Below are 24,550 nucleotides of genomic sequence, written 5' to 3'. Positions count from 1 at the left end.
CCAAACTCTGGACTTAATTAGAGATGGGGGAGGAGACGGAGTAGAAAACTGAGACAGGGCTCTAGCGGGGACCTGTGGCATATGCTCAGGTGTCACACCAGAGCCGGGAAGGGACTGCCAAAGCCAGGACAGGACGCTCAAAGCCGGGAACCCTCTGTGAGGGCTCAGCTTTTCTTACCAAGCAGGAAGGCCAGGGCTGGACACATGGCCAGTCAGAGGCTGGCTTCCCGTGCTGGCCGACAGCTCAGTGGTCCTCACGGCTGCTGTCCCTGAGCCTGCAGACCAGGTCACAAGTCACTCTCTGCCCCAACCTCCCAAAGGCTGAGCCTGCTGTTACTGTGAATCTGTACATGTTGCCTTCCTCAAGGGACCCTGGGAAGGGAGGGCAGCACAAGGGAAGGGTCCTTGGGGGCCAGGGTGGGGCTGAGGCCCAGAAAGACTGCATGCTGCCCCCTCTGGAGGCCCTCAGCCCCGTCCCGCCCCAGGACACACCAGGCACAGAGAGATGTCTCCTGCAGCGGCTGTGGGAACCAAGCATCTCTCGGGGGCCTCGGCCGACCCTCCAGGAGGCTCCCCCAAGAGGTTTTCGGGTGAGGCTCTGGCCCTTTCCTGCCACCATGGGGACTCCAGAGGCCCAATAAGGACCCAGAGGGCAGGAGGCAAACCCTCCCTACCCGCCTCCCCCACCTCACTGAGCCCGCATGTGGCACAAAGTGAAACCAGAGAAAACGCCAGCGGATTGGCACATGCCCCCTGCTGAGGGGGGCCCCCACTGTGGTAGCTGCAATTACATACACACGTGTTCAGGTTGGGCTAAGACAGAGCAGAGGACAGGGTTGGGGGACCCAAGGGAAGCCGTGGCTCAGGAGGGAGGGGATGCAGCTTAAAGGCCACCTCCTCCAAGGAGCCCTCCTGTGTGCCCTGTACCTGGAGAAGCCTCCTCTCCCGTCAAACCCCATTTACTCCCTGCCTCGCCCCTTCCATTGCTCTTGCACCGGACCCGTCATCCCCCCGGGGTAGACTGAGCGGCCTCGGGTCTCTAATGGGCTCTCCCTTCCCGGCCAGTGTCCCAAGCTCTGCTGTTCTCTGTCCCTTTCTCTCCTCATGCTGCTCCCCTCTCCCAGAGTCCACATCTGCCATCCCCCGCCTCGAAGCCCGCTGGGCTGAGAGCCCCATGAGGGCAGAAACTGAGTCTAAGTCCCCCTCGGTCCCTGGCATCAGCACACCTGGCCCAGAACAGACAGGCAATGCCCGTTTTCAACGACTGCGGAAAAAAACCCAAAGGTCAACCCGGGGCCCACCTGCAAAGCAGCTGTCCCCTCTGCCCCGCGCCCCGGGACCTGCAGCTTTGATGTGGCCTGGGTGACGGCTCCAATGGCTGCCATCTAGTAAGTCCTCGTGAACTACCAGCCGCCACGATCAATGGTTGCCACCTGTCAATGTGTTTATTGCCACAAACCCTCTCGAGGCGATACTATTGTCAAGGCCATTTCACAAATGGGGCAACAGAGGCACCAGCCCGTTGGGTTGCCTGCCCAACGCACACAGCCGGAAGTGGCAGAGCTGAGGCCCGAACCCAGCCTTCCGACTCCGGGGCCCACACTTTCACCAACACATCTCACCTGTCAGGTTTACACGCAGGCTCGGAGGCCTGCTCTTACACACGCATGTGCATGCACACAGGGGCCCTCCTTGCCCCCCTCCCCACCCAGGAAGGCAGTCCTGGGGCCAGGGCTGGACCCCACTCCACCCCTCAGCCAGAGAGACCCGGACCCTGACTTCAGCCACTGCCAGGCAAAGGGGGAGGGGAGGCATTCATTACCTGGAAAAACAGTCACTGCCACCGGGACCTGGGGGACATTTTTGTCCACCCCACACCAGTAAGTGTCGGCATCTCCCACCTCCAGATCCTTCATGACCACGAGGAACATGTGCTCCGAGGGGCTGTCTTTCAGGGTCACTCGGCCTCGCCTCACCTCCTGCCCTGCCCCAAGCGCCGTTTCAATGACCCGGACGCAGCGTCTCCGGTCAGGCCCCCGGCACAAGAATTTCCTGTGACCCTCCTCTCCTTCTCTGTACATGCACTTCACCACCAGCGTCCCCGCCACGGTGCCATTTAAGATCCCGGGGATGCTCATAGCGAAACAGCCTGAAACACACAAACCCACACACCCTCAGCCCCCGCGTCCCTGGGATCCAGCCCCCATCACTGACCTTCGCCATGACCGTGACTGAGCAGATACGCCGCATCCCATCCCTAGGTGTCCCCTGCCCCCGCGTCCTCCCATCATTACAGGGAAGACGCCTGGTCTTGCAAGCACACGGGCAGCTGTGCACCCTTCAGAGCTGTGAGCAAGATGATTTTTCGGCTGCTTCTCTAGGAAACCAGAAAAACCCTCCTTCCATGGCTAATTAACCACACACGCACACGCACACGCTCACTCATCCTCCTCTCAAACCTTTTCTCCACACTCGCCTTTCTTCCCAAATCTTCTAACCACCCTGGATCTCTGGAGGTAACAGCCCTGTGAGTCACCTCCTCTGGGTGATTTTTCCCTCCTTTATGAGCCCAACGTGACGCCCCTGCATGGAGGGGACAGTGAGAGGAAATTGAGCGAGGGTCCAGCACCATCCCCATCATAACAGCTGACACTGATTCGGGGCTCAGGAAGCACTGGGCACCGTTCTACGCTCTCTGCGTGCGGTAAGGGGTTTAAGCCTAGACGCAGCCCTCTGAAGGATTCATCTACGACTCTGTCCCCATCACGACTGGGCTTCATCAATCCCTGAGTTAACACGGCGTTAGGATGGGTGGGGTTTGGAATCTGAATATACAAGGAAGAAGGCAGAGAGAGGGTTCCTCTCAAGCCACAGGACTGAAGCCAGAATACCTTGCTTCTGAGAGAGGACCCAGCCATGGGTGATGCAGCCTTCGCCAGGTTGGGGGAAGGATGAAGGGAGGGAGGGAGTCAGGAGGGAGCAGAGACATGACAGAAAGGGAATAAGGGGGACCTGAGCGAAGGTCGAAGCACCTGCACTAATCAGCCTTAGCTCTGCCCCTTCCTCATCCGGCCAAGGACAACACGCACGGCATACACAGAACCCTTCTTGCCATAGCAGTTTATGCCTCGAGTCGGGAAAAGGAAGATTTTCCCCTTCTCCCTTCAGAAGGGATGATATGGGGGAAATAAGGTCAGTAGATCAATACCTAGAATCTTCCAGGAAGCGCGCCCCAGCCTTCTGAACCTCCTCCCACGTCTTGCCATAGCATCTCCTTCTGCCGTGCTGGGCAGAGAAGACCCGCCCAAGGCCAGGGTCCCACTCACCTGGAAGGCAGAGAAGCAGGAAGGCCCTGGTCTCGAGGGAACATTCCTGGACCATGTCTGCAGGAGGAATAACACCTGAGGCCCTCGGGTGCTGAGCGATCCAGAGCCAAGTACTTGCTTCTCTTTTTTTGTTCCTCCTCCCATCCCCGTTCTTGCTACCATATCACTTCTTGATTTGTCCAAAAGTAGTTCTCAGAATGAATGAATAGGAAGATTACTGGAATTTTTTTTGAAGTGTGTGTTTGTCTGCAAGTAAGGAGAGAAAAGTGGTAAAAAAAAAAAAATTAAGGACTTGAAGTATTTGTTAAGTGACTTAGAAATACTACACATGGTGGCTGGAAAGGAACTTCAGCTACACCAGTGGGGGGGGGGTTAAAGTTTAATTCAATTCAATTCTATTCTATTCTGCACCCATGGCACATCGACATTCCCGGGCCAGGGATCAAACCCGTGCCACAGCAGTGACCTAGCGCTGGATCCTTAACCCCCTGAGCCACCTACTCCAGTGTTTTTTAAGTTCTTTGACTTAAAAATCAGTAAGAAATACAATTTATATGTCAGTCCAGAATTACCATGCATCTTTATTTCTGAAACATTTTCTATTTTCTTCCTTCCTTCTTTTTTTTTTTTTTTTTTTTTTTTGTCTTTTTGCCTTTTCTAGGGCCGCTTCCCCCAGCATATGAAGGTTCCCAGGGTAGGGGTCGAATTGGAGCTGTAGCTGCCAGCCTACGCCAGAGCCACAGCAATGCAGGATCTGAGCTGCATCTGCAACCTACACCACAGCTCACAGCAATGCCGGATCCTTAACCCACTGAGCAAGCGCAGGGACCGAACCCAAAACCCCATGGTTCCCAGTCAGATTCGTTAACCGCTGCACCACGAAGGAAACTCCCCTTCCTTTCTTTTTAAATGCTGGTTTCCACCCTCCAAATTGGTCTTATAACCTAGTCATAGCAAACCACCATAGCCTACTGACCTAGTGCAGTCCTCTCAAGTTAGTTGAAGAAACCAAAGCCTGAAAGTGAAGTGATTCCAATGAAGCCAGGCTGGAACCCAGGATCTCACGGCTCTGGTCCAACGCACTTCCTCTCCCCATAACTTACATCAATGAGGCCAAACACTTAGTTTGTTAAAGGAATGACCTGCGCCCCCAGCCCTCCTCTCTCTTCTCTCCAAAGTCACCCCACCCTTTCGGCTCCATCAAAGCTCTCCTTCCTGTGAGACTCCTAGCTTGTGGACCTCAAGCAGAAATTAGAGCTGCAGGTGGTGAAAGTCCAAAGCGAGAATTTTACCCACCAAGGTAGACTCCGCAGCATCAGGAGGGACCAAACTGGACACTTGACAGTTCCGTAAAAGGCGTTACCAGGCCTTCTCAGGAAAATGGACATTTGCTGGATTCCTTTACACTTAATTTATAGTTTGGTGTTTAAAAAACATTTTTTTTAGGATTTACTTTATGTTTTTAGTGTTTTTCATTTAAGTCACATTGGGAGAAGGGAGGGGGCTCTAAAGCTGTCTGTCCTGCCACATACCCAGGAACTGTGCAGGTCCAGCTGGCAAGCAAAAAACGGTGGGAATCGCTAGGCACAGAAACTTGGCCTATTTGTTCGCAAACCCTTTGCTATCCCTCACCTGCTCTGCTTGTTTCAGGGGCCCGAGCCTTGGAGGTTGTGTTCTCCCAGCTCGGAAGTCAATCTGCTCTGATTGCATTCAGCCAACAGGAAGTCCTGGCAGGAGGCTGGGGGTGGGAAGGAGGGGTTTTCTCACCGCTTTCTCGGTGCACCTCTGCCACAGCCCCATCACCTCCAGGGCACCAGCCCCTCAGGAGAAGCTGGCTGTGGTCCTAGGGACGGCAGAGGGACTTGCACCAGGGTTTCTGCCTCCTCCCTCCGTGTCTTCAGCCTAAGGGTGGCAGGACCCTCTGCTGTTGCTAATCTCTGTGCCGCAGAGGTCTCTGGCTTTCCGGCCTTTCCATCACTCCCATTTTAAAGGCTTATAATGGTTTCTGTTGTCTTGGCTGGGCCCTGACTGATACAACCTGTCAGATCCTAATCTTCACGCTTTGTATGTGTTTACTCGGCAAAGAAAGGGGCTTTTTAAAAATAACAAAAGCTGCTCCTAATACCCTTATCACTCACGAAATTGCAAGCGTTTTCGGAGCTCTGAGTCAGAAACTGGGGGCAAAAATGAAATAGATATTTAGCACAGCTCTTAAGTCCTTATGCCTTCCAATCACTCGGCCATTTGGTAAAGCCAATGGACTTCCTCACAGAATAATCCTTTTAAATGCGTGTAACAAAATGCACAGGATTGCAAAGGAAATCAATTACACGGAAATACTGTTCTCAAAATACTTTCGAAATCAGATTTGTGAGATTCCTATTTCTGCCCACCATCGGTCGATGTATTCTACAACTAAAAACAACAGCAATTAAAAAAATAACCACAGATGGGATATATGAAGCAACCGTTTCCAGACACTGGACATCAGACAAAGAAGGACAGTGATCCCTGAGGATGGAAAATAAACAGGCGAGCCCTGTGATGTCCACCTGTGATCTTATCACCTTTAGTTTCTAGGCTCAGGAAGAGGGACCCCCGCCCCCCGCAGCAAAGCCTGGTAGGCTTCCTGAGTTGGAAGGACAGAGCCTGGATTCCAGGGAGACCAACGCTGATAAAGTGTGCAGAACGGAGTCCCAGAGAGGAGAGCGTTACCCAGAAAGAGGAACCAGGGTTAGGCAGAGCATCCCCTCGCAGGGAAGGTCAAAGTCAAAGTCACCTCACATTTCCTATTAAGAGTCTTCATGAGGGAGGAGGAAAAGCCTGCAGAAGCCCTGACTTAAAGCTCTTCTGGGGAGGAAGTCCTTGTGCCATGTCTTTACAGACAGGCTTGTCTGCATAATTAACTAAGGGAGAAACCTGCCTCGTGCCAAATAGTCCCAAGTTATAACTGGACTTCAGCATGAATGGAAGTTGCATTGAAGTTTCATGTGAATCTCTGCACCAGAGAGAAATGATTCATTTATTTCTAATGAAGGAGAGTCAACGCATTCTTTCCCCGGCCGGCAACTGCGTGCAGTATTTCCCCAGAACGCCACGGCAGGATGAAGCCAAAAGCCCTCCGCAATTCCCGCTCTTCCCCTCAATCCCCCGAGGAGGAAGATCAGCTCCGGGGCCCTAGACACTTAGTATCTTTGAAGCTTCACACCTTCCACACAGAGTGAAAACCCGAGGCTAGTGTTGTCCAAAATGAGGGTGAGACTTGTCAGTGTAGAGTACAGGGAACCAGGTCCGATCTCTTGGGATAGAACGCGATGGGGAATGATATGAGCAAAAGAACGTATAGATATGAAAGCCTGCGTCACTTTGTGCTGTACAGCAGACATCAGCGCAACACTGTAAACCAGCTATACTTTAATTACAAAACAAAAGACCTGGAAGTACATCTTGAAATGCATGCAGTGGGTCTGGAGCAGATTCCCTTTTTTTTTTTTTTTTTTTTTAGGGCTGCACCCATGGCATATGGAGGTTCCCAGGCCAGGGGTCGAATGGGAGCTACAGCTGCCAGCCTACACCAGAGCTGCAGCAAGGCCAGATCCGAGCCACGTCTGTGACCTACAGCACAGCTTGTGGCAACGCTGGATGCTCAACTCACTGAGCGAGGCCAGGGATCAAACCCGCAACCTTATGGTTCCTAGTTGGATTTGTTTCCGCTGCGCCATGACAGGAACCCCGAGCAGATTCCTTCTTATACACAGGATGTGTTCAGACAGATTTGAGTGCATCTCAGGTAGTTAGAAGCTTTTCTGTTTCCTCTGTGTGTGGGCAGAGTTGCAATGTAAACTGAATTCCTCACTGTGAGTCATGGTTAAAAAAAAGGTTGGAAGTTATGACCCAGATGGCATCTGAGTGTTTTATATTTCAGAAGGGACCCTCTCACGGCTTGCGATCTCTTGGGAGCCCCATCAAGCATGTTCTGGTCCAGAAAGGAGACGCAGCCCTGAGTTTGGCAGGGAACACCTACGTTTTTTTCATGTGGGTGCTGGACCTCGCATTTTGACAGCAAAGTATCTGCCAGGGATGTGAAACCAGAGATTCTTGTGGTTATAGCTGAAATCATCTGCTCACATCATTCCATTTATGGCATTTTTTTTTTTAAAGATACGCAGTCCCAACACAGACCAGGCTGAGAAGGGGGTGCTGGTGTCAGGAGACGGCAGCGAACCGGAGGGACCTGTCCAGAGGCAGGGAGCGTGCAGAGCAGGCTGCTGCGTTGGCCATGAGCCCCCGTGCCCTCACCCATGCACCTGCCTCGTTCCCCATGATCACCCCACCAGCCCACTCGTGTGTCTTCATCCCTTTGAACCACTTCCATATTTCAGGGGTTTTTCACTTTTCACTTCTTTTTATTTCAAGCTATTAAGGCATGCAAACTTGGCCGTGCTAAGCATAGCCTGGATCAGGAAAGAGGACTCTATGGGAAGGATCTGGAAAGACGAAGGTGAGCAAGGCCACTAAGAAAGGTCTGGCGGTTCTCCGGGGCCCCTCCTTAACCTTCACAGCCACACCAGACAGGGCTGGGGAGCGGATAGCAGGGGATTCAAGGTGAGAGAGAGCCCCTTGAGCCAAAGGTCTTAAGTTTGGGGGAGGGTTAGGCAGGAGGTCACAGATAGCCTTGGGATTGTAATGAAAGCTCACTCCCGAAAAACACAGATGCTGGATTTGACACAGTATTTCAGGACCCCTGCCCCAACTAGAGTCCCTGTACACAACTCAGATGAAGAACCCTACCCTGAGACCTGGTTCAAGTCTCTTATACCCAAAGGCTCTGGGTCCCTGACTTTTCATTCATTATGAAGCAACAATTTTCATGCATCCAGCGCTATGAGCTTCACCAGTCATAGTGAAGCTTGTCGTGCATGAAACACGTGTCACAGCCTAAAATCAAGGAACTCAGCCAGATGGTGGTGTCTCATTAGATCCATTACAGTCTGACAAGGCAGGCAAAGATGACCACTCCTCAACACAGGTGAGAAAATGAAAGATTAAAAAAGATTTCCCCCAGGAGCTCTCATCTCAGCTCAGTGGGTTAAGAATCCAACTAGGAACCATGAGGATGCGGGTTGGATCCCTGGCCTCCCTCAGTGGGTTAAGGATCCAGCGTTGCCACCAGCTGCAGCACAGATGGAGGATGTAGCTCAGATCTGCCATGGCTGTGGCTGTGGTGTAGGCTGGCAGCGGCAGCTCTGATTCAACCCCTAGCCTGGGAACTTCTATATGCAGCATCCGCAGACCTAAAAAGAAAAGAAAAGAAGGACTTCCCCCAAAGACAAAGTGGCAAACTTCCCAGAGCAGGATGGAATGGAGCTTCTGGATACCTGCCGGGGCTCCCACTGTCCTCCCTGCCACCAGCACACCAACACCAACCCACGTGCCTCTGTCCTCTTCACGTTAAGCTGCAGACACGGCCTTCCTTTGCCCTGGGATCCATCGGGCAGTCAGCCGCCCCATGGGGAGAGCCCACGAGGCAGCCCTACATTGCATTTGGAGCACCCACCGAGCAACACCCACCTTGCCCTCCAGACCTTCCCACCTCACCCTGGGCTGTCTCTGCCCATCTCCTCTCGGCCGCCTTTCTGAGACCCATTCAACCCACAGCCCAGCGCAGCCGGCCAGCAAGAGCAGAAGCAGGGAGGGGAGACTGCTGAGCAGACCAGTGGGAGGGCCATGGGGACAGGCAATGAATGTCCCCTCTTCCCCTATTTCATCCTCAGGACCCACACCCTAAGCCACGCCACTTTAATGACTGGCCCACTTAGAGCCACGGAGGTCTACCGGGCAGAAAGATGCTAACATTAGCCTTCAAACCAGGAAAATATCTATTTCAGAGACACTTTTCTACATCCTCCCTTTGCCAATTGAAGGCCAGAGAGACGTTCACCGGGTCCCCGGAGAAACGCCGCAGGTCACTCCCGTGATGGTGACTTCCATTAGAACAGCAGGCTTGGAGCTCCTGTCGTGGCGCAGTGGTTAACGAATCCGACTAGGAACCATGAGGTTGCGGGTTCGATCCCTGCCCTTGCTCAGTGGGTTAACGATTCGGTGTTGCCGTGAGCTGTGGTGTAGGTTGCAGACGTGGCTCGGATCCCGCGTTGCTGTGGCTCTGGCGTAGGCCGGTGGCTACAGCTCCAATTCGACCCCTAGCCTGGGAACTTCCATATGCTGCGGTAGCGGCCCAAGAAATAGCAAAAAGACAAAAAAAAAAAAAAAAAAAAAAAAAAAAAAAAAAAAATAGAACAGCAGGCTTGACTTTCCAAAGCTCTTCTGCTTGTGTCAGCACAGACAGGCTCCAGAACAGAATGGCGTCTCAGAAATCATCACTTTCTAGCTTAGATCCTTCCCGGAAATTTGCTTCAAAGCTGCTTTTCCATCTGAAATCGACTTTGGGGTCATTTGCAGAAAATTCCCCAGCAAAAGTCACTTCTTAATTCTTCATTTTGGCCTAGAATGTTTTCTTTTCTTTTTTTTTCTTTCTTCTTCTTCATTTTGTTTTGTTTTGCCTTTTTAGGGCCACACCTGCAGTATATGGATGTTCTCAGGTTAGGGGTCAAATCAGAGCTGCAGCTGAGGCCTATGGCACAGCAACACAGGATCTGAGCTGCATCTGCGACCTACTCCCACCACACAAGGCCTAGGATTAAATCCTCACAGACACTATGCTGGGTTCTTAACTGGCTGAGCCACAATAGGAACTCTCTTAAGATTTTTTATTTTCAGGAGTTCCCACGGTGGCTCAGTGGTAATGACTCCAACTAGTATCCATGAGGACTCAGATTTGATCCCTGGCCTCGCTCAGTGGGTTAAGGATCCGGCATTGCCGGGATCTGTGCTGTAGGCCGTAGGCATGGCTCGGATCCCACTTTGCTATGGCTGTGGCTGTGGCCGGCAGCTATAGCTCTGATTCAGCCCCTAGCCTGGGAACCTCCATATGTCCCGTGTGTGCCCTGAAAAAAAAATTTTTTAAATAAGAAGATTTTTTATTTTTACTTTTTTTTTTTTTATGGCCGCACCTATGTCATATACAGAAGGGGCCAGGGACTGAATCCGGGTCACAAGTGCCTCAGTGCTGGATCCTTTAACCCACTGTCCCAGGCCAGGGACCAAACCTGCACCTCTGAAATGACCTGAGTCAATACCCTCGGATTCTTAACATACTGTGCCACAGCAGGAACTCCTGGCCAAGGCTATTTTCTCTCAGTGCTGTCATTCATTGGACAACTCACTCCAAGGTCAAAGGAATAAGGTTTCTCTAAAGCAGACAAATTCTTTTTATTTTTATTTATTTATTTTTTTATTTTCTAAGGCTGCACCTGAGGCATATGGAGGTTCCCAGGCTCGGGGTCTAATCAGAGCTGTAGCCACCAGCCTTCACCAGAGCCATAGCAACACCAGATCCAAGCCGCATCTGTGACCTACACCACATCTCACGGCAACACCGGATCCTCAACCCACTGAGCGGGGTCAGGGATCAAACCCGCAACCTCATGGTTCCTAGTCGGATTCGTTTCCGCTGCACCACGACAGGAACTCCCTTCAGGTATTTTTCTAAGGCACACCAGTAAGTGTTGGGGTCATCTTCCCACGCAGTCTCCCTGGCGACGGTGAAGGTGCCATGTCCGGGATCATTTTTAATGGAGACCAGGCCTCTTCTCTGCTTCAGCTCCTTTGGTCTTAGTGACGTGGGACCAGGGGTCCCAGGTGGCTCCCCGAACCCTCATCTCACTCACTGCTCCCGGCCTGGCCCTCGGGGCATCACGCTGCCAGCCTCCCTCTCTTTGGGTTACTCTCCCAGCCGGACCTCTGCCTGAAGATTCATCTGAGACACAAATGCCCATGTATCTTCTCGGCTGTCAAGGTGACCCAGAAATGCCACATTGTGGCACCAGCACACACAGCAACAACAACAACAAACTAAAACTGGAGGGGGAGTTCCCATCATGGCTCAGTGGTAACGAACCCGACTAGTATCCATGAGGATATGGGTTTGATCCCTGGCCTCACTCAGTATTTTAAGGAGCCGGCGTTGGCATGAGCTGTGGTGTAGGCTTGAACAGAAGGGGGACCCCCATTTGTTGAAAACCTGCTGTATTAGACCTCGCAGCAGCTCTCCATGGGGAATGCCACATCCCCATCACATGGATGGAAAGACTGAGGCTCAGGATGTTGTGTGCCATGGCCAAGTTCATAATATCCTGGATAAGTTGTAAGTGAAAGAGGAGGCATTGGAGCCAACGTCTGCCTGACTTTGTGCTCTCATCACCAAAGTAGATGGTGGTGCAAAGGGATGAGAAGCCTCTGGATGCTGAATGCTTTAGATAAATGGACTTAGAATGTTTATTAATAATTCTAATAGGGAGCTCCCGTCGTGGCACAGCAGAAACGAATCCGACTAGGAACCATGAGGTTGCGGGTTTGATCCCTGGCCTTGCTCAGTGGGTTGAGGATCTGGTGCTGCCTTGAGCTGTGGTGTAGGTCGCAGACACAGCTCGGATCTGGCATTGCTGTGGCTCTGGCATAGGCTGGCAGCTGTAGCTCCAATTAGACCCCTAGCCTGGGAATCTTCATGTGCCACAGGTGAGGCCCTGAAAAGACAAAAAGACAAATAATAATAATAGTAATTATTATTATTATTATAACCCATCTTTATTGAAAAAATTCCACTATCTCTGCTATCTCATTTCGTTCTGACAATCACCCTGGGAAGAAGGACAAATCATTAACCCCTGTTTTGCAGACGAGGAAACCAAGGTTGTGATTTACCTAAGATCAAAAAGCCAGCCAGTAGCCAAGTCAGAGTTCAAAGTCACATGCCTCTGTTCCCCAGCCCCATGCTTCCAACCAGTTTATATGCAACTTCTCGTGGTTGATAAGGTCCATGAAGATAAAAGAACAAATATCCCCATCCCCACCTTTTCTCCGAGTAACTACGCTGAATTCAGGGTGCTGTCAGCCAGGCCCCGAGGCACTGGCCGCCTTCTGGGAGCTCCCAGAAGAGGTGAGAGATGGGCCGGGAAGATAACTGTGGCTCTGGATCTCTCCAGGCACAGGCACAAGCTCTGCCTGCATAGCCCAGTTTCCTAGCGGGCAGGCCCCACAGAAGAACACATGCAAATGCTCAGAGTCGAATACAAGGAACTTCCACCCCATCCCACCCATGCTTGTGTGTGGCGTGCATAGTCCTGTGCTTAGCAGGAGAATGACAAAACCCAGCTTCTAATTTAGGAATCACAAAGATCCATATAAGCAGCAATGCCTAGGAACCACCCAGCCTTGCACAATTCCCTCTGAATCTGGCCTAGAGTTTCAGTTCCCAGATTTGACAGGTTTCAGTGTGAGCTCAGGCATGTGTGGCGAGAAGGGTTGAGTGTCCCAGGAAATTGAGGCATGTAAGTCAATGGTGAAAGGCAGCCACAAAAGTGGCACAGGGTTCTCTGCGGTCAGTGGTTAGGGCGTTGCAAATTAAAAGTGTCTGAGTCCCCCTAAATCTAGGGGGCAATTTTATGCTCATAGATTCATGGAATTGTACAGCATCCAGAAATAAACTCGAATCTACGTGGTCAACTGAGGCTTGACCAAGACACGAAGACAATTTGATGGAAAAGGGAAAACAGTGCTAGAGCTACTGAACACCCACATGGGGAAAAAATGAACCCTGGCCTCTACTCGCTCCATACACACAAATTGATTATAATTGTTTTAATTGTTTAAAAGGACTTCAACACAAAGGCAGACCTCTATGGCTTTTTAGATGCAAGAGAATATTTTTGCAACCTTGAAACAGACGACTGCTTTCTTAGGACAGAAAGGCCACCACCATAGGTGTTCCCTTGTGGTACAGTGGGTTAAGGATCTGGTGTGGTCCCCACAGTGGCTCGGGTCTGCTGCTGTGGGCACGGGTTTGATCCCTGACCTAGGAACTTCCGCATGCCACGGGTGCAGCCCAAAACAAAAAGCACCTTCATATATTACAGTTTGGATTTCATCAAAATTAAGATTTTCTGTTCATCAAGAGACAGCCTTTACAAAATGAAGAGGCAGTCGAGAGACTCGGAGAGACACACACATGCATGCGTCTCGTCATCGACTGTAGAGCATAGAAATCTAGAATGTATAAAGGACTCTCATAAATCATCAGTAAAAAAGGGAAGAAACTCAGCTTTTTAAATTGGCCAAAGATTTGAACGGACACTGCACTGAGGGAGATACATGAATAACGAACGTGCATATGAAAGGACATTGGGGAGTTCCCGTTGTGGCTCAGTGGTTAATGAATCAGACTAGGAACCATAAGGATGCAGGTTCAATCCCTGGTCTTGCTCAGTGGGTTGAGATCTGGCGTTGCAGTGAGCTGTGGTGGAGGTTGCAGATGCGGCTCAGGTCCCGCCTTGCTGTGGCTGTAGGGTAGGCTGGCAGCTGTAGCTCTGATTCACCCCCTTGCCTGGGCCCCTCCATATGCCCTACCTGGGTGTGGCCCTGAAAAAAGACAAAAGACAAAAAAAAAAAAAAAAAAAAAAAAAAAAAAAAAAAAAGAAGGAAAGAAAGGGCATTTGGCAGCCTTGGTTTTCAGAGAAATGCAATTTAAAACCACAATGAGAACAGCATTGATGGTTGCACACAAAAAAGTGAATATATTTAATGCCACTGCACTGTTTGGGGGATGGTTTAAATGGTCGATTTTATGTTATGTTTATCTTACCACAATTTTTTAAAAGCACAGGAAATGGACACATAGGTACTTAAGAGACTCCCTCTGTTCAAAAGATCATAATTTTCAGGAAAAGATTTATTCATACACATATACAGACCCAACTTCTTCCTTCTTATCTTCCTTCCTGGCTAGTAGGTCCTGTCATCACTAATTTTAATGATTTTATACATTATTTCACGGGCAAGGAAGTAACATCAATAAGACGAGGTATTAATAGATGTTAACACGAGTTTAAATACGATTTTTAAATGTACCGCCCCTCAAAAAAGGAACCCGCTTACACTGTTGCTGGGAATGGCAAATGGTGCAGCCACTGTGGAAAACAGTATAGAGGTTCCTCAAAAAACTAAAAGTAGAGTTACCACATGGTCCAGCAATCTCACTCCTGGGCATATATCTGGAGAAAAGTTGAATTTGAAAAAGATACATGCACCCCTATGTTCACTGAAGCCCTATTCACAATAGTTAAGTCACGGAAGAAACTTAAACGTCCATCAACAGATGAGTGGATAAAGAAGAGTGGTATATATATTCAACGGAATACTACTCAGCCATAAAAAAGAATGAAATAATGCCATTTACAGCAACATGGATAGAACCAGAGATGATCATACTAGGTGAGGTAAGCCAAACAGAGAAAGATAAATATCATATGATATCACTTACATGTGGAAATAAACTTATCTATGAAACGGAAACAGACGCATAGACATAGAGAACAGACTTGTGGTTGCCAAGGGGGAGGGAGGAGGGACGGGGATGGAGTTTGGGGTTCGTAGATGCAAACAATTCCATTTAGAATGGATAAGCAATGAGGTTCTCCTGTACAGCACAGGGAACTCTATCCAGTCTCCTGGGATAGACCGTGATGGAAGATGATATAAGAAAGGGAATGGATATATACTTATGACTGGGTCACTGGGCTGCATAGCAGAAATCGAGACGACATTATAAATCAACTATACTTTAATTAAAGACAAAAACAAGGAACAAAAAAACAAGCAAAAGACCCCCACCCATCTGGACCAGTTCAACAAAGGCCTGTGAAGAGCACCCACTCCTGGTGACTAACTCTGTTTTCATTGGAGGATGTTCGGCCTGATCATTTGAGTCTCCGGAACAGACCTGGCCGCCTGGTAAGTGAAAATAACCTAAGACCATGCCAGGAATATTTCCCAGGGCAAACCAATAAATCAGAAACTTGGCTTATAAATCAGCCTGTCTCCTGGTAAGATGCTCTTTCAAGAATAAACGCCTCTGCAGTTCCTGTCATGGTGCAGCGGAAACAAATCCAACTAGGAACGATGAGGTTGCAGGTTCGATCCCTGGCCTCGCTCAGTGGGCTGAGGATCCGGCATTGCCGTGAGCTGTGGTGTAGATCACAGACACAGCTCAGATCTGGCATTGCACACATGGCTTCCTAGGCTCACGCCTCCCCTCTGCACAGCCCAGCCGTCCCGGCCTCTACCTGGGCCTGCTCCATGGAGCCAGAGCTTCGTTCTCCGACTTCAACGTTCATGTCCATCTCATCATTATGGCTTCCATTCACAACCCAATCTTTGCTCATTCTGCCGTCTTCTTCTTCTTTTATTATTATTGCTTTTTAGGGCCGCACCCACGGCACATGGAGGTTCCCAGGCTAGGGGTCCAATCGGAGCTACAGCTGCCAGCCTACACCGCAACCACAGCCACACAGGATCTGAGCCACATCTGCGACCTACACCACAGCTCACGGCAACACCTGAGCCTTAATCCACTGAGCGAGGCCAGGGATCGAACCCGCAACCTCATGGTTCCTACTCAGATTCATTTCCACTGCGCCACGACAGGAACTCTTTTTTTTTTTTTTTTTTTTTTTTTTAAGGAAGCAACTGAAAAGAGAAGCACTGAGTGTTTGGCAAACAAGTACTAGAAAACAGGACTGTGGCAATCTCCTTCTGTTCTCATAGCCTGGAAACCTCGACAGCACTGTGGCTAAGGAGAGAAGCCACAGGTGCTGGCAGGAGAGTCTCCTTGGAGTGTTGAAAGAGAGCCTTGGGCACGCATGTTCATAACAGCTTTATTCATTATCGCCTAAACTCGGAGGCAGCCAAGATGCCCTTCAGTGATAAGTGGCTCAGTGGGTTAAGGACCCGACTAATATCCATGAGGATGTGAGTTCCACCCTTGGCCTCGCTCAGTGGGTTAAGGATCTGGCGTTGCCATGAGCTGTGGTGTATGCTGCAGACATGGCTCGGATCCCATGTTGCTGTGGCTGTAGTGTAGGCTGGCAGCGGCAGCTCCCATTCGACCACTAGCTGGGGAACTTTCCATGTGCCGTAGGAGTGGCCATAGAAAGAAAAAAAAAAAAAAGACTGGATAAACAAAACATGCTGCATCCTACCTAGGAATGTTATTCGGTGCTAATAAGAACTGAGCTAGAGCATCATGGGGGCAGAAGACATCCCTTTTTATCTCCCTCTTTTAGGAACTAAAAATCTGCATCCATCCATGAACCAAAGTGCCTCTGTGGGAGTTAAGGATCCAGGACCATACCTGTATAGGGAAGTTTGGATGCACTGGAACAGGTAAGAGGGATGCCTCTGGCACGGCCCCTCCCCCAAGGCGGCAGAGTACGGGTCTGAACCAGCCTTTAGGGACCTCTCTCAGGGGAAAAGGAAAGTCAGTGAGTGATGGTTGTCCTGGATTCTGCCAGAGAAGAATCTCTCCCACAGAATCCAAAGTGTTGAGAGGAGCTCTCTAGGACTCCGGGGAAGGAGAAGTTCGGGAGCGAGGCAGATGAGAACATCAGAGGGTATCAAAGCGGTGTGGTTCCTACTGATTGCGCTCAGGACTCCTGCAGGAAGCCTGCCCAACGGTCATTAGGAAAATCTCACCCCGGGATCCCCCTACCTGGTCCACAGGTTCATCCAGCTCACTGGCGGCGGCCCTGGAAAACAGCCCACAGCCTTGAGTTGTAGCGCCACCTGCTGGAAAACAAAGGAGTTTTCTAAGGTCTAGACAAGACAACCAGCTTAAAAATTCTGCCACAAGAGGGAGGAAGAGGATGCCGAGAAGGTTCCAGGCAAGGGTGGTGAAGGTCCCAGAGAGCAGCAGAACCCACAAAAATACCTCCCACCCAAAGGCACTTCGTAAAGTCCGGAGGAGACGACACCACTTCGAATGAGAAAACAACAACGCAAAACTCCAAGGAACATGAAGAAGACACCTGCCATCACCGAAAAATAAGAATCCTCCAAAAATTGACCATCAAGACACAGAATTCTGTAACCTATCCGATAAAGAATTCAAAATAACTATTTTGAGGACTCAAAGCACACACAAACAACTGACTGAAATCAGGAAAACAATACGTGAACAAAATTAGAAACTTAATAGGGAGATAGAAAATTTTCTTTTTCCTTCTTTCTTTATTATTATCACTATTATTATTTGTCTTTTTGTGGCTGCGCCCTCGGCATATGGAGGTTCCCAGGCTAGGTGTCAAATCGGAGCTATAGCCGCCAGCCTACACCACAGCCACAGCAACTCGGGATCCAAGCCACATCTGCGACCTACACCACAGCTCACAGCAGCGCCAGATCCTTAACCCACTGAGTGAGGCCAAGGATTGAACCTGTGTCCTCATGGATGCTAATCAGATTTGTTTCTGCTGAGCCACGACGGGAACTCTTAGACATTTTTCTTAAAGACCCAAACAGAAATTCTGGAGCTAAAGAATTCAATGAATGAATCGAAAAAAGCAATAGATAATATCAACATCAGAACAGACCAAAAACAGAATCAGGGAACTGAAGGATGGGAACTCTGAAATAACTCAGTCAGAGGAGAGAAAAGAAAAAAAAAATGAAAAAGAGTAAAGACAATTTATGTGATCTCTGGACACCAATATACGTGCAAAATAACCAATATTTTGCAGAATAACTGGAACTGCAAAAGGCTGAGAGAGGAACGGGGGTAGAAAGTTTATTTAAAGAAATAATAGCTGAGAACTTCCCAAACCTGGGGAGCAACTTGGACACCCAACTTCATGAAACCAAGAGAGCCCCTCATTATTTCACTACAAAACAACCAGCTCCAAGGGAGCTCCTGTCGGGACTCAGTGGTTAACGAATCCAACTAGGAACCATGAGGTTGTGGGTTCAATTCCTGGCCTCGCTCAGTGGGTTAAGGATCCGGCGTTGCTGTGAGCTGTGGTGTAGGTCACAGATGCGGCTCGGATCCCGCATTGCTATGGCTGTGGTGTAGGCCGGGTGGCCACAGCTCCAATTGGACCCCTAGCCTGGGAACCTCCATATGCCACAGGAGCAGCCCAAGAAATGGCAAAAAAGACAAAAACAAAAACAAAAACAAACAAAAAAAAACCCAGCTCCAAGACACATTATAGTGAAAGTTAAGATCAAGGACAAAGAGCGAATCCTAAAATCAGCAAGAGTAAAAAATGACAACCTACCAAGGAACCTCCATTAGCCTATATGCAGATTTCTCAGCAGCAATTCCACAGCCCAGGAGAAAGTGGAATGACATATTCCAACTGGAAAGGAAAATACCGCCAGCCAAAACTATTCTATCTTGCAAGGATCTTTCAAAAATAAAGGAGAAATAAAATTCCCAGCAAAGAAATGCTGAGGCCATCCATTACCACGAGATCTGCCTTACAAGGAAGGCGGAGAGGAACTCTTTAAGCTGAAGAGAAAATTCTCTAATTACAACACGAAAATATACAACATACTAGTAAAGGGAAATACACAATCAGGTTTAGAAGACTCTAACTCTGTACTATGATGGTGTGTTAGCCACTGAACTATAATATCAATAGTAAAGAAAAGATTAAAAATAAGTACAGCGGGAGTTCCCTTCGTGGCTCAGTGGTTAACGAATCCGACTAGGAATCATGAGGTTGCGGGTTCGATCCCTGGCCTTGCTCAGTGGCTTAAGGATCCAGCATTGCCATGAGCTGTGGTGTAGATCACAGACAAGACTCAGATCTGGCGTTGCTGTGGCTCTGGTGTAGGCCGGCAGCTGTTTCTCCAATTGGACCCCTAGCCTGGGAACCTCCATATGCCGTGAGTGCGGCCCTAAAAAGACAAAAAGATAAAAAATAAAAAAACAAGCCCCAACTTATACGCTGCCTATAAGGATGCACAGATTCTCAATAAAATATTAGCAAACCAAAGTCAGCAGCACATTAAAAGGATCATATACCATGATCAAGTGAGGTTTATCTCTGGGAAGCAAGGATAGTTCAACACACACAAATCAATAAATGTGATACACCACATTAATAGAATGAAAAGATCAAAATCCTATGATTATCTCATTAGATGCAGAAAAAGCAAGCGACAAAATGCAACATCCTTTCCTGTTAAAACAAACCTCAACAAATTTGGTATAGAAGAAACATACCTCAACTTAAAATATATATATATATATGCACAAAAGCCCCACAGCTAACATTATACTCAATGATGAAATTCTGAAAGCTTTCCCTTTATGATCAGAAACAAGACAAGAATGCTCTCACCATTCTTTTTTTTAATACAATTCAATGAATTTTATTATATTTATAGCTGTAAAATGCTCTCACCATTCTTATTCAACACAGAACTAGAAAACCTAGCTACAGCAGTCAGGCAAGATAAATATATAAAAGTGAGAAGCTCCCATTGTGGCTCAGCTGTTAATGAACCCGACTAGGATCCATGAGGACGCGGGCTTGATCCCTGGCCTCGCTTAGTGGGTTAAGGATCCAGCGTTGCCATGAGCTGTAGTGTAGGTCAGCACTGTAGCTCTGATTGGACCCCTGGCCTGGGAACCTCCATATGCTGTGAGTACAGCCCTAAAAAGACAAAAAGACAAAAATAATAATAATAATAATAATAATAATAAAATAAAATTTAAAACTATGATTCAAATAGGAAAGGAAGAAGTAAAACTGTCATTACTTGCAGAAGATATGATCTTACACACAGAAAATCCTAAAGACTGAACCAAAAAACTGTTGGAACTAATCAACAAATTCAGTACAGTTGCAAGATATAAAATTAACATATGGAAAACAGTTTGTTTTCTATATGCTAATAATTAACTATCTGAAAAAAGAAATAAAACAGTCTCATTCAAAACAGCATCAAAAAATAAAATGTTCAGGAATAAATTTTACCAAAGAAGTGAAAAATCTGTAATTGAAACTTACAACACCTTGAAAGAAATTGAAGAAGATACCCCAAAAAAATGGAATGTTTATGGATCAGAAAAATTAATATTGTTAAAGTGTCCACAAATCAACCACACTTCAATAAAACTTTAAAGAAGAATGCGGGGGAAAAATCCCATATTACCCAAAGCCATGGACAGATTCACCATAACCACTATGAAAATTTCAGAGCATTTTTTGCAGAAATCAAAAAAAAATCATAAAATTTGTACAAAAGACCTTGAATAGACAAAGTAATCATGAGGAGAACAGAGCCAGAGGCTTCACACTTTCTGATTTCAATGCTGTTACATACAAAGGTTTAGTCATTCAAACAGTACGGTACTGACATTAAAAATAAACGCAAAGACCCATGGGAAAACATAGCCCCCAAATAAATCCCCGCATATACAGGCAACTAACCTTTGAGAAGGGGACCAAGAAGAGCTCTCTATAAGGAAGAGACAGTCTCTTCAACAGGTGATGCTGGGAAAACTGGAAAACCACATGCAGATAAATGAAACCACACCTCTATCTTACATGACTCATAAAAAGTAATTCAAAATGGATTACAGACTTCAGCCTAAGACCCGCCCAGGGACTCCCAGAGCCTCAATTATGAGCAGATTCCAGGATACCTCACAACCTGTAGCCCAGACTTCCTTCCACCCTGCGACCTCTATACCCGTCATGTCCTTGACTGACCCCCTTGGACTGTCTCAAAGATGCACCCAACTTAGCAAGTCCAAAGCTGAACTCATGCTTCTGGCCCTTGGAGAAGGAGCATCACCCTCTGCCACTCCTTCCTAGTTGTTGTCCCTGATCCATCATCCCTGATCCGTCAGTGTCATCAGCCCCCACATCCTGTCCTGCCTGGCGTCATTCCTGCTGCCTCCTAAAGGCTCTCCATCTCCACCAACTTCGCCCAAGCTACCATCACAGCATCACTTAAGAGCCTCCTAGCTGGTGGTCTGCCCACCTCCACTCTTTCATCAGATCCTTAGCCCACTGAGGGAGGCCAGGGATCAAACCCACATCCTCACAGATACTCGCCAGGTTCCTTACCGCTGAGCCACAACGGGAACTTCCTGCCCACGTCCACTCTGGGTTATTCGCCACCCCGCAGCTAGAATACTCTGCTTGAAAAACAAATCAGATCTTATCACTGCTCTATAGAAAACAATTCAAACGCCCCCCCCAGGCCTTACGGATAAAGGCTGAACTCCACCAGACCTCAGTTTGACCCCCGTTGACTTCCCAGGCCTCCCCCCACACCAACCTCTCCTCCTCTTTGCCCGAGTGACAACCACAGAGTTTCAGTTCCTCACAGGGGACACATCCCTTGGCTCCTGGAACATTTCACATGCTGTTTCCTGGACCTAGAAGGCCCCTCTCCTCCCTTGGCCTGATTAACTCATACTCTTCCTTCGGATCTCAAATATATGGTCATTCATTCATTCAACAAATATCATTGAACCCCTACAACCTGGCAGATGCGGTGCTAGGGACCGATAAGCAAAACAAATTAAGCTCCCATCCTCAAGAAGCTCACAGTCTCCTGGAGGGCAGGGGAGGTAGACAATAAACAAGCATCAAATACGCAAGGAGGTCCTAAGTGCCCCGGAGAAAGAGAGAGCAGAGCACGTCAAGGGGACACAGCAAACATTATTATATATCAACGAAGTTCTCTATGATAAGGTGACATTTTAGCAGGGACCTGAAAGAAGCCAAGGAGTCGTGCTACCAGCTGGGGATAAAGGATCCAAGGCAGAGGGCACAGCAAGTGCAAAGGTCCTGAGGTAGGAGCCAAGGGGCTGGAAGAGTGGGAGTGAGGGCAGGAATGGAAGGAGATGAGGACAGAGAGGAAATGGAGAGACATCATTTAAAAACGTGGAGGGAGGCTTTTGTGGGGAGTTTGGAATTTACTCTGAATGACGTAAGGAGCCACTGGAGAACCATGTCAGGTGACCTGATAAGGACCCCACTGGCTGCTGTGAGGACAGACACCTGGTCGAAGCAAGGATAGAAGAGGGGAGACCATGCAAAGGGGATTATCGTGCTTCAGGTGTGAGGTGACGGTGGCCTGAACCACCTGAACCAGGTCGGGGCAATGGAGGGGGTGAGAAGTGGCTGGATCCCAGATACCCCAGTGTCTCTGTTGTAAGTTCCCAGAGCACCCCCTTTATCCATCGCAGCCATAACAGGCATTTGTCTGTGCCCATTTGATTAATCCCCCTTAGGAGGTAGAGACGGGGTTTCTTCGCTCACACTACATATTCCACACCCAGGGCCCATAATAGATGCTCTATTCTGTGGAATGAATGACTGAACAAATATAACAAAGGAAAAAGCGCGGACGCACACAAACATACAGGCAATTTTGCAATGTGCTAAACCCAGCCCTTTGTTCTCTGCAGGTTCTGCAAGAAGCTGTCACCCTGTGTCCGCGCTGTGCCCAGCACCACTCAGGCACGAGAGCAAAGAACAGCAGAACAGGGAGTGACATTGGCCACCTGGGCTTGGGTCCAGGGTCCACCAGCCATGGCCAGAGACATCAAATTGCTAATAATTTTGTGTTTACTTTGTGCCAGAGACTACTTTAAATACTTCCCAATGCAGGCGTTCCTGTGTGGCTCAGCGGGTTAAGAACCCAAGATAGCAGCCATGAGGATGCGGGTTCGATCCCTGGCCTTGCTCAGTGGGTGAAGGATCCAGCATTGCCACAAGGTTCGGGTAGGTCACAGATGCCGCTGTGGCTGTGGTGTAGGCTGGAAGCTGCAGCTCAAATGGACCCGTAGCCTTGGAACGTCCATATGCTGCAGGTGCCTCAGTAGAAAGAAAAAAAATTATTTCCAATGTATTACTTCATTGAATCCTCCATGCCAGTCAAATAAAGTGGGTACTATTCCCATTTTTCAGATGTGTAAACTGAGGCAAAAAGTGCTTTAGGACCTGCCCAGGAACTCCCAGCTGGCTAGAGCAGATGCAGTGGTCCAGCCCCTTGAGGGAGGGCTGGGGCTGTCTCCTGGGGTCTCTCCCAGTCTCCCAACCACTGACCTATCTCTCTTCCCGCCCAAGCCCATATGAATGCGTCCTGGAAAATCCACTTCCTACCGTAGCTCTGTCACCAGCCCACCTTCCTGGGTCTTCCTGGGAAGGCCACCACCTCGTGAAACGCCTTTCTAAACCTCTCCAAGTAGAGATCTCCAATCTCGCTGCAAACTCATTCCAGTGCAGGGCAGTTCCACCCCCTGCCCCCCACTCGCCATTCTCTGAGTGTCTCTCAATCACCTCCTTCCACTGGCCAAGGGTCAGCCTCCAGAGGACACCGCATCCAGACGCAAACCCCACAAGTCACCATCATCCCCTCGCGGAGGCCCTAGACCACAGAGGGACCCAGAAAGCCTGGCCCACCAGCTGCAAACTGCCCTCTGTTGGCAACACTGGCTAAAAAGAGCCCTGGGACAGACTCCTTACTCTCTTGCAAATCCAGGGCTGTGGACGCCAGGGAGGCGCGGCCGCATTTCCCAGCCTGGTTTGGGTCCCGGGGGAGACCAGAGTCCTGGAAGTCAGGAGACCAAGTAATGGCAGTCATTCTTCTCGATTAAGTCGCATTTTTGAGAACCGAAACTCCAGGATTACTGACGGTAGGGGAAGCAATACTCAGTGTCCCAGCCCACAGAAGCTGCGGCCGGTGGACGGTGCATCCGAGTTCCGAGTCACCCCCCCGTCCAAGTCGCCCCGGGTGCCGGGGAGCGGGAGCGCGCGCCCCCTAGCGGACCGTAGAGGGGACGCCGGGGAGGGAGGCGGAGCAAGGGGAGGACGACGAGTGGCTCCCAGAGCCGGAAGTGGAGGATGGTGAGAGGCTGAAACCTAACATCTGGTGGAGGATTGCCTTCTCCACGACAGGACCTCACTTAACGTCCCCTCCAAGCCACTGGGAGTGTGCCTGAAACAGTGAGTTGACTAGGGTTGAAGGTTAAGTCCGGACTTACTAGGCTAGTGGGCTGTCACTGGTTAGTGATGAGCAAAGGGAAGGCAGAGGGCGGGCACGTGTGCCAGGTCTTCACCTTTCTGGTCTGAGCTGCTCCAGAGCCAGATCCCAGAATAACTCTGTCTCCGTGAGCCTCTGGCCCCTGGGAGTCAGAAACAATTTCCCTCTTACTGTTCAACCAGGCGGAGGAGAGTCCTCAGCTGAACCTGTCAGCTAAGGCCCCTTCCTGGAGCCTCATGGAAATCTCTCATTTTGAGTTTTAACAC

The 24,550-nt window shown here is 49.2% G+C and overlaps 1 protein-coding gene across 7 annotated transcripts in view; it reads right to left on the bottom strand.

Annotated features, from left to right (window-relative positions):
* Nucleotides 1–24,030, bottom strand: part of LOC102159509 (CMRF35-like molecule 6) — a 30,346-nt gene extending 6,316 nt beyond the window's left edge. Inside the window, exons 1-7 of one of the 7 annotated variants that reach the window (XR_002336998.1) lie at nt 23,768–24,030; nt 21,356–21,429; nt 20,714–20,785; nt 16,987–17,063; nt 3,327–3,572; nt 1,823–2,149; nt 179–275 (exon numbers count right to left, since the gene is read on the bottom strand). Coding sequence is in view for 2 of the 7 variants with exons in the window: in XM_005668629.3 (XP_005668686.1) it covers nt 179–275; nt 1,823–2,149; nt 3,327–3,381 (479 nt within the window). In the remaining 5 variants the exon portion in view is untranslated. The remainder of the gene's footprint in view (nt 1–178; nt 276–1,822; nt 2,150–3,326; nt 3,573–16,986; nt 17,064–20,713; nt 20,786–21,355; nt 21,430–23,767) is intronic. The other 6 variants (XR_002337000.1, XR_002336999.1, XR_002337001.1 and 3 more) reach the window with 6 other exon arrangements.

The sequence above is a fragment of the Sus scrofa genome, chromosome 12, assembly GCF_000003025.6.
Source record: "Sus scrofa isolate TJ Tabasco breed Duroc chromosome 12, Sscrofa11.1, whole genome shotgun sequence".
NCBI classification, from domain to species: domain Eukaryota; kingdom Metazoa; phylum Chordata; class Mammalia; order Artiodactyla; family Suidae; genus Sus; species Sus scrofa.
This window is presented reverse-complemented; position numbering and strand designations above follow the sequence as displayed.